The following is a 10,405-nucleotide window of genomic DNA, read 5'->3' as shown; positions in this document are numbered from 1 at the left end:
CTAAAATTTTTCATATCAGTTTGATCACTTCCAAAATGAATTCATTGAATAAAGAAATAAGTATTAATGTGAAAAAAAAAAAACTGATATACGGAACAATCCACAGACCTAAAGTAATGCATTAATAAGTGTTGTCCTAAGTCACTGATCTGAAACATTATCGTTTTTTGTTGGGGGGGGGGGGGCGGGGGTCGGGTAGTGGGTATGATTCTGATAGTCTCAGATGATAGTGAAAGTAAGGTTAATTAATATTCCGGTCATCGTGTTGCAATGTCATCTGCGCGTGGTGTAGCATAAAATATTCGGGGGTTTTATTTTGGGAAATTTGACGTCATTTTAGGAGAAGCTGAACTGCACAATATATATATATATATATATAATATATATATATATATATATATATATATATATATATATACTGAATATATATATATATATATATATAGAGAGAGAGAGAGAGAGAGAGAGAGAGAGAGAGAGAGAGAGAGAGAGAGAGAGAGAGAGAGAGAGAGAGAGCATATACAGGTAGTAGGTTGACCAGTGCACCCGCCACCAATTGAGATACTACCGCTCGAAAGTTATTGGGTCCTTTGACTGTCCACATAGTACTACATTGGATCCTTCTCTCTGCTTACGGCTCATTTTTCCCTTGCATATACATACACCGAATAGTCTAACCTATTCTTTAAACATTCTCCTTTGTCCTCATACACCTAACAACACTGAGATTACCAAAAAATTCTTAGCTCAAGAGATTAACTACTGCACTGTAATTGTTCAGTGGCTAAATTCCTCTTGGTAAAGGCAGAAGAGACTCTTTAGCTATGGTAAGCAGCTCTTCTAGGAGAAGGACACTCCAAAATCAAACTATTTCTCTCTAGTCTTGTGAAGTGACATAGCCTCTGATTTCACTGTCTTGGGGTAGAGTTCTCTTGCTTGAGGGTACACTCGGGTACACTATTCTGTCTTATCTCTTTTACTCTTGTTTATTTTTTAAGTTTTTATAGTTTACATATGAAATATTTATTCTGATGCTGTTACTGTTCTGAAAATAATTCATTTTGAATATTCATTACTTCTTTTGTAGTTTATTTATAGCCTTATTTCTTTTCCTCTCTGGGCTATTTTCCCTGTTGGAGACCTTGAGCTTATAGCATCCTGCTTTTCGAACTAGGATTGTAGCTTAGCAAGTAACAATACATATATATATATATATATATATATATATATATATATATATATATATATATATATATATAAATTTACATTGTATATGTGTTTGTGTGTGCGTACAGAGAGAGAGAGAGAGAGAGAGAGAGAGAGAGAGAGAGAGAGATTCTTCGTGAGTTTCTAAACTATAGACTAGACCTGCAAGGATTTTACCATAATTTTTTTTTTCTCGATTGAAATACTTTCGGAAAATAACGTCCCATAGTTACCTTTGTCTGGGGCATAATAAAACTGTTACCATTATCTTAAGCGTTTAAAAATAAACAATAATATACTTTTTCTTAATAATAAGATGACCAAATCAATTTATTCAGATTGTCCAGTATATTAAATATAACTTTCCGCCAAGGAGATATTCTAGTATTATGTTCAGGTTCAAGTAGGCCTCGCCTTCCAAAAGCAAAGTTGTTATTACTCTCCACCAAGGAGATATTCCAAAAGCACAGTTGTTAACAAAAGTGCTTCCTTCACCACTCAATATCTAAGGAGGTCAATCATCGCATTGAACCGGCAGCGATTAAAATATCTAATCTTTTCCTATCTGTGATATGGGTATTTTTATTAAATAAACAATTGATGAAATGATAAAATGTGATTAATTGTGTTAACAGGACGTATAATTCGGTCATCGATGTTAATCTATATCTAAATTTCTTTATCTTGTGTCGACGCAAATTCTTTTCACTCAGTGCGATAAAATGAAGAAAATATTTAACGTTTTTTTTTTTTTTTTTTTTGAAGAAGAAGAAGAATATGAAGAGGAAGATAACGATGAGAAAATGAAAATAACAAATTATCAGAGCAAAATATGAGGCTGATGATTCTAATTATCATAAATGATGATCATAATGCACACAGTTAATCCTAGTCCAGTAGTTGCCCTCGCTAAAATCGAAAATTTGCGAAGGGTAAGTATTCAAACACCCCCCCCCCCCCCGTCGTCTTTTTCTTAGTTTATTTGTTTGTTTATTTGCGAGCAACTTTACATAAAAACTGCAGTACCGATTTTGGCCAAACTTAGTAGTCATGTTGGATATGACCCAAGGGTGAATCTGTAACATCTTGGATAAAGTACATCTAAGTATAAGTACGCAGCAGTACTTTGAAAATAATTGCAATGTTAAGTGGCAAATATTTTGTTAGTTTATGTTTTGTTTATGAACATTACGCTAAAACATCCAGCTCTCTCTCTCTCTCTCTCTCTCTCTCTCTCTCTCTCTCTCTCTCTCTCTCTCTCTCTCTCTCTCTCTCTCTCTCTCTCTCAGAATGAATCCATCTGAAGTTGTGAGTAAGTAACACGACTGAGAAAGTTCGCGTTGTTTCGAAACTTGTAGGACAAGGCCATTCCCCTGACCCCGCCCAAATTGACCTCAGCTGGGGACGGTTGAGCGAGGGTACACAGTATAGCAATGTTATCTGCATTGTGTGTATCACTTGCCCGTCATATGGACAAAGATTGAATACTCTTTCAATTTTGATCAATCTTAACGATATCAGATATGATGAATCTGGGAAAAAATGTAAAAGTGAGTTTCCTTCCAAAATTTTGCCATAGCGATATAATTTGCACAAGAATCCTTGGGCATATTGGAAAGGATTAGATACTATACCAAGTTTGATCAATCTCAGCGATATTAGATATGATGAATTTGGGAATAATTGGAAAAGTATGGTTTTCCTTCCCAAAAATTGCCAATTTTTGATTTAGCAAAAAAAAAAAAAAAAAAAAAAAAAAAAAAAAAAAAAAAAAAAAAAAATCTATCGGATTGAACGTTTTGGAAAAAGCCGGAGTTGAATGAAACGGTCAGTTAAACGATATCAGATATAATGAATTAAAAAATAAAATACTGGAAAAGTCTGGCTTTTCTTCCCACATATTGCCAATTCTTCTAAAAAAAAAAATGCCAATTATCTGCCAGGTTAAACGTTTTAGAAGATGTCAGAATTGAACAAGATGGTCAAGTAAACGATATCAGATTTGAATAAAAAAAAAAGAAAAAAAAACTGGAATAGTCTGGCTTTCCTTCCCAAAAATTGCCAATTTGTGATTTCTGAAAAAAATAAGAAATGCCAAATATCTGCCGGATTAAACGTTTTGGAAAAGGTCAAAGTTGTATAAAATGGCCATGTAAGTGGGGTGAGACAAAAAAAGAACAAATAAAAGCAAATGGATCTGAAAAGTAGCCAAGATGAGTGTCCCGAGACTAGCCTATGCGTGTAGGCCTACAATTCCCTATGATGCAAGGATCACTGGAGAGACATTGTTTTGCCTTTCAAGGTCTTCTTAATATCACGACTTTTATTTAGCCGTATTTTCATTCGTTCCTCATAAACTCACGGCAATTTATAATTTCAATACTACATGATGATTGTGTTTTATTATTATTATTATTATTATTATTATTATTATTATTATTATTATTATTATTATTATTATTATTATTATTATTACTTGCTAATCTACAACCTTAGTTGGAAAAACAGGATGCTATAAGCCTAGGTTCTCCAACAGGGAAAATAGCCCTGTGAGGAAAGGAAACAAGGAAAAATAAAATATTTTAAGAAGAGTAACAACGTTAAAATAAATATTTTTTTATTAACTATAAAAAATTTAACAAACCAAGAGGAAGAGAAATAAGATGGAATAGTGTGCCCGAGTGTATCTCAAGCAAGAGAACTCTAACCCAAGTTAGAATGAAATTTTTTGTTTGTTTCATAATGTACATTTAATTACTCTTTCTTTTTTAGAGATAATTTTAGCCAACGAATAAGAAAAAAGTTTAAATGGTGACGAAAGATAAATGAATAACTGTACGTCCAATCTCGCCTACCCATCTCCTGTACTTATCAGGCTTTTACGACTGTGATAAGTACTGTAATGCAGTACGAGCCAATATTGATTAGCAGCTTATATTGATTAGTTTTCTGTGTGGTCTTGATTTTTTTGCTTTTATGGACTCATTCGAAACCACTTAAGTCTACTTACCTCTAGATGAGAGAATTATATTTTTGGTAAGTATGAGTAGGCCTAATTCGATTTCAATTCTTTTTAAGATAATAGTTTCCCTATTCATAATGCTGGCTTTATATGCTGTAATGATGCACTGTTTGCGACCATATAATGTTCCATGTCATTATTTCTCTAGCAGTTTATGTATTTCTTTATTTGTTGTTGTATATATTACTTGGTTCTTGTGGCCAGACACGGGCTCTTGCAACAATGCAGCCCGTATGTACATTTATTTCCTTTCCTCATTGTGCTAATTTTCCTCTTTAGAGCTTGTAGTATCTTGCTTTTACAACCAGGGCTGTAGTTACCTTAAAAGATAATAATAATAATAATAATAATAATAATAATAATAATAATAATAATAATAATAATAATAATAATAATAATAAAAGTCTCAATTATAATTCCCGCATTAGAGTTTATTTTTTTAGGCCTATCTTAAAAATCTTCCGTTTTGTATTTGTTAATTCGACTTTACAATGAATATGTTACTTATTCTATTCGGTAAAGAGATTCTTCTTCGGTGTTCTAACTCCAATTTGCTTTCAAATTTAAGTAGGCGTACGATTTAACAGTAAGATATTTATTACTATTCTCTCCCATGCCTCTCTCCTGATATTTAAATTATTTCATTATTTATCTATTGTTTGTCAGAAGTATATCAATTCATCGATACTCTTATTATATTTTTTTTATCAATGATAATTAATTTTTAACAGTTTCTCTGTGTAATATACAATCATGGTAGACTATTTCTTCTTCTATATACCTACCTCATCACTACTTGGAACCCCATAGAGAAGATTAATAGATTCGACGAGTTTTATATTTTCCATTGTGTTTTACGAATTGCAAAAGTAGATTTTTTTAAACAATTTATATAATGTTCGGTGCATTCAAAACTTTTCTTTCATGAAATATATTCTAATTTTAACATCTAATTCACTGGTTGACCTTCGTGTTGAGTGAAAACTACATATACACGAGTAAAAGCGTCCAAACGTTACACAAACATTATTTTGATGCTGAATGTTCGAAATGACACGTTGAGTTACGAATTTAGAAAGAAAAATCCTCAACATTATAGATTAAACACTTTGAAGATCATGTTTGGTAATTTCTAATAGCGTATTAAGGATGTTTCAACAAACGTTTTACAATTATCATACCTTCAAATAGTCTTCTCTCGGGTCTGAATAGAAATTTCCTTTCCAATTGTGTCCAATGAATTTCAATATTCAACCTAACATAATCAATCTACAAGATGCTTATTGAACAGAAACCCCTTTTTTTAACAGACGTTTTCAATATAGCTTTTATTAATGTTCTCAAGCGTAAAAAAAATCTTTTCATTACTGCCCAATAGATTTTAAGACTTCACGTACAATGTACAAGAACCCGTTTTGGTATAGATTATTTCCAGAATAATATCAAGAATATAAATAACAACTGCCAAAAACAATAAAATTTGGGAAGATTGAAGTGAGAGAGAAAGAAAGAGAGAGAGAGAGAGTGAAAGAGAAAGAAAGAGAGAGAGAGAGGGAGGGAGGGAGAGAGAGAGCCGCCGAAGAGGCCAATCCTTGATAGTTCCTCTGACGTCGTGAAAGTGAGGATCTGTAGTAGCTCTCAGCTGATGGAGGGTTTCAAGTGACCAAAACAAAAACAATGGCAGAATCGACATCAGGGCAACAAATACAAAATCTCAAATATTCCATCCATAAATATTCAACATTTTCCGCTAATTTTGTACCAGAGTAAGTACAAATAAAGTATTCGATATATAAGCGCCAGGCAGTTCATTGGCGACCTTTGGACCAATCGACGACGAGACGCTCTCGTCATTATGCTTATCTCGGTTTTAATTTACTTAATTTAACTCTACTTTACGTTGCTTTACAATTTAGATTATTATTCTGGAACTTTCTATGCAGCATAGCCTAACTAGGCTACAGTAAACTTTGGGTAAATAATGTAACATGATTCTCTCCAACTGAACCTAACCTAACTAAGGGCAGCCAGACGTAGGGCGTCTTATCGCATAAAAAATCGCAAGTAAGCCTACTTTACATTTTAGATAGGTTTATTTTTTTTTAATTTCAAACAAAATAGAAGGCCTATATCATTGGGTTCAACCACTTAACATCTGGGTGGTTATCCTTGGCTTAAGGATTTTGCAGGAGCTAAAGGATCCAATATGTTTACCTTGCAATTCAAGAATAGTTTTTTACCAGAAGAATGGTGGGTGAGATTACAGTTTCAAGAAACACTGAATTTTGATATAAAAACATGGGTGTATGTACGATAGCGGCCACCTGTATGTATTATTATGTCTAATTTAGAATACGGCAGTGTAAGGAGGGTCGCATGGGGGCGTTAGCCACCCCGTTTGGTAAGTAGGTAAGGACACGGCTTGTAGGTTAGGTTAGGGGGGAAAGTTTGGGTTAGTTTATGTCCTTTTTTAATCAATGTGTGAGGAACTGGCCGCTGATATACAAAGGCTCCTAAAAACATATTTTTTTTAACACCTTATACAGTACTTTTTGTATTAATTTTGCGGGGTGTATGTATGGTAGCGGCCACCTGTATGTATGATTATGAATAACTTAGAATACGGCAGTGTAAGGTGGGTTGCAGGGGGGCCGTTACCCTCAAATTAGGTAAGTAGATAAGGACACGGCTTGTGGGTTAGGTTAGGGGGTAAAGTTTATGTTAGTTGATGTCCATTTATAATCCATATGGGAGGAACTGACCACTGAAATACAAAGGCTCCAATTTTGCCTTTTAATTTCTGTCGTGGATGGGTAATTTTAAAGATAGAGCCCCCCCCCCTTTGGGAAAATAGCTATAATTAGATTCCACTGGAAGAAATTGGGGAATTTGTGAGGGGGAATACATTTAACAAGCAAAATAAGGTTACTTGCCTTAACCTAACTTAGTGACTGGGTCCTCCTTATTTTCTTACAGGGTGGGGCGCCTCTCTTCCTCCCCTAACCACACAAATGATGATGAAAAGCTTCCTGACCAAGGAAAAATGTTATAAATTTGTGTCATCCACCTCAGTTACTTTGAATAGAATCATGAGTTGCAGATGTAATAGTCCCAACACTTGTGCAGCTAGTGGTTCATATAAAAACTAATTTCATAGGGGAAGATTATTGCTGTATTAAACCATGAGGCTTCAATCTTTTTTTTGGGCCCCTCGACATTCCCCAACGGTCATTCCCAGGCATATTATGCGCTGTCTTTGCGTACAATATATTACAATAATATTACAACTGAAGTAAATAATCCATAGTTTGTTCCGTCACTAAATACAAACCAATGCTATTTATAGGGGATATTACTTAAGGTGAAGTTGAAAGATGAGCCAATAGACTTTAGCAGGGGTCACTCACACTCCTGGGCTGTGAACCCACTTTGCTTTTCGCTCGCGAGAGAGATGCTGTGTCTTTCTCTGTTCCAACTTACCGGCCATTTAACTTCTTTTTGTTCCGTAACCGAAATACAAACCACGCTATTTACATTGGGTTTACCTTTTAGCGTAGCTGAAATGGCGAGCCATTAAAATTTAACGAGGGTGTATTACCCCCGCGCTAGTTAGCGGGGGTGTAGGGGAGTGGTAGCTAGCTACCCCTCCCCCCCTCACACACCAGTGAATTGCTTCCCTTTCACTTTTGGCTCGGCCATGGACAGACGTCTCTGTCTTTGTCCTCGCTTGGCAGCCATTGTTTGTTTTGTCTTCACTTAATCACTTACTTTTCTTTTACTCAATATATATGTAAACATTTTCTCATGTTTATGTATATATTTGAGTATAGAAATCAGTAAGTTTCCTTTCCAGAGTTTGTGCTTGTGTGTGTAGTGTACGATATCTCCGTGGAGCCCTCGGCAGTTAGGCCACCATGGTGTAATTTCATGGGTCGCGATCGAGTTTGACTTCGGTCTTTCTCTCTCTCTCTCTTGAGGTCGTTCACCCTTTTACTACGTTACTTGCTACGCTTTTGTAGCTTCCTTCCCGTGTGGGGGGGTTGCTATGCCGTACGTTTTGTCTCAATTAGTTTATGAATCTAATTGTATTTGTTGATTTTTCAGCTTTGTAGAACGATTCCTTTCGGGATTTTCGTTCTTTCTTTAGTGTTCATTCATTTTTAAATTACATAATTACATAGTTACATAATTATAATTGTTATAATTCTGTGTTGGTTACAGCTCTCCTTCCGTGAGTGTAAGTGGTTGTGAGGGCACGTGCCTGTTGTGTAATTCTTGTGTTCCCTTCCCTCGGGATTCCTCTTCGGAGCCTTCCCGGGGGAATGAATGTTAACTAATGATTTTTGTTTTATTTTTTTAGTTACCGATCTAGTTCGTTTCTGTAATGTGACAACGGAGTGAGCTGTCTTGTTGAGGCCTGGGGATTCGGCTGTTGCTGCCTCCCCTATAGATCTTTGTCAGGGGCGTGTCTCCTTCTTCTGGAAGTACTCCCGTGACGATTGACAGCTCTCCAGTTCATTTTAGAACACTCAGGAGGCTCGCCTCCTTGGGTGGGTAACTTTCCTTCCGAGGGAAGTTTTTCCTATCCAGGCTTGAGTTTTTCCCCTTTTGGGGGGTTATTCTCTTGCCTTTTTTTCGTGCGACTATGCTCTTGGTGCTGAGCGGTCGCACCTGCAGTTATGCTCAAGGGGCTGGGCAACTGCAGGAGCCCCTCTTCGGAGGATTGCTCCTTTTAGGTCACTGGCTGACCCGTCTCTTCTACGAAGTGTTTCTCTTTCGTTCGCGAGAGAGTACACTCATAGAGACTCCTCTTCGGAGGACTCTTCTGCTCTTGTTGCTGTTGGCCGCCTTTGCGTAAGGCTCACCGTCCGCTACGTCGTAAGGGCCTCCCATCTCCCTATGAGGGTGCTAAGAGGCGCCTTTTTGAATCTTTGTATGCAGCCTACAACTCCTTCTTCTTGATCTTCCGCCCCTGGTGCAGATGGATAGCAGTCTGACCTCGTCTTCCGACGGGCAACGGTCTTCCCGATGGACAACGGTCTTCCGACGGACATCAGTCTCCCGACGGACAGACAACGGTCTTCCGACGGACGTCAGTCTCCCGACGGACAACGATCCCTTCGGGGCAAAGGGTTGCCTCCCACGGGGGTTCTTCCCTTGCGTGTCAGGGTTCCCCTGCGCTCCCTTCTGCTGTGTTCTCTCCTGCTCAGTGTTAGCGCACAGGCGCTCTCCTGCTCAGTGTTAGCGCACAGGCGCTCTCCTGCTCATCAGCGCTTTCCTGATCGCTAGCGCTCTCCTGTTCGTCAGCGCTCTCATGATGATCATCTCTGCTGTTTCTGTTGATTCCTGTTACGCGCCCTGTGTGCCCACGTTCGCCCTCGCGATCTAAAAATTCGGTTCAGGTCTTGGACAAGGACTCTTCTTCTACGCACAGGCTTCCACGCGTTGCCTTCTGCTCGCCAGCGACCATAGACGCGTCAACGTTCGCCTGCTCGTCAGCGATCTCCTACGCGTCAACGATCGCCATCGATCTGCCACGCGTGTCAGTTCCCCTGGACACCATCAGTAGCGATCTAGCGCTCGCCTGCTGTGGACCACGATCTCCGGTAGCTGAGTCTTGCCGTAGATCTTCCTCCTGCTCGCCAGCGCTTACCTTTACTTCTGTCCTTCTGTGCGCCAGCTTTCTTCAATCGCCAGCGCACATCTGCTCGCCCTATTCTGCCACGCACCAATGGGCGCCAACGGTTTTTTCTGACTGTCTAGGATCGCCTGATTAACAGCTTGCTTCGGCGCTCACCTTCCTGATGCACCTGCGCGCCTTCTGTTAGTGCGATGCACGCTAACCATCACTAGTCTCTCTCGCATTGGCAATCGCCTACGCGCCCGCGCGATTCTTCACCTGCGCGCTAGCGTTTTGTTAACGCACCACCGCTCGCCGACGCGCCATCGCTTGCCAACGTGCCTTCACTCGCCTACGGGCTATCGCTCGCCAGAACGCGCCATCGTTCGTCAACGCGCCACCGCCCGCCTACGCGTCATCGGTCTCCCGACCGCCTGCGCTCACCCGCGCGCCTACGCTCATGCGCGACCGCGCACATGCTCTCCAATGTTCGCCCGCGCGCGAACCAACAGTTTTCCGTCGCGCGGACGGACGGTGTTCCGTCGCGCGGACCGACG

The 10,405-nt window shown here is 38.8% G+C and overlaps 1 protein-coding gene across 2 annotated transcripts in view; it reads left to right on the top strand.

Moving 5' to 3' along the window:
* The first annotated feature begins 5,811 nt into the window (after positions 1 to 5,811).
* Positions 5,812 to 10,405, top strand: part of LOC137643907 (muskelin-like) — a 163,285-nt gene continuing 158,691 nt past the window's right edge. For both annotated transcript variants that reach the window (XM_068376658.1, XM_068376657.1), the window contains exon 1: positions 5,812 to 5,994. In XM_068376658.1, coding sequence (XP_068232759.1) covers positions 5,906 to 5,994 — 89 coding nt within the window. In that variant the 5' untranslated portion in view covers positions 5,812 to 5,905. The remainder of the gene's footprint in view (positions 5,995 to 10,405) is intronic.

This window comes from Palaemon carinicauda, chromosome 7 (genome assembly GCF_036898095.1).
Source record: "Palaemon carinicauda isolate YSFRI2023 chromosome 7, ASM3689809v2, whole genome shotgun sequence".
Lineage (NCBI taxonomy): Eukaryota > Metazoa > Arthropoda > Malacostraca > Decapoda > Palaemonidae > Palaemon > Palaemon carinicauda.
This window is presented reverse-complemented; position numbering and strand designations above follow the sequence as displayed.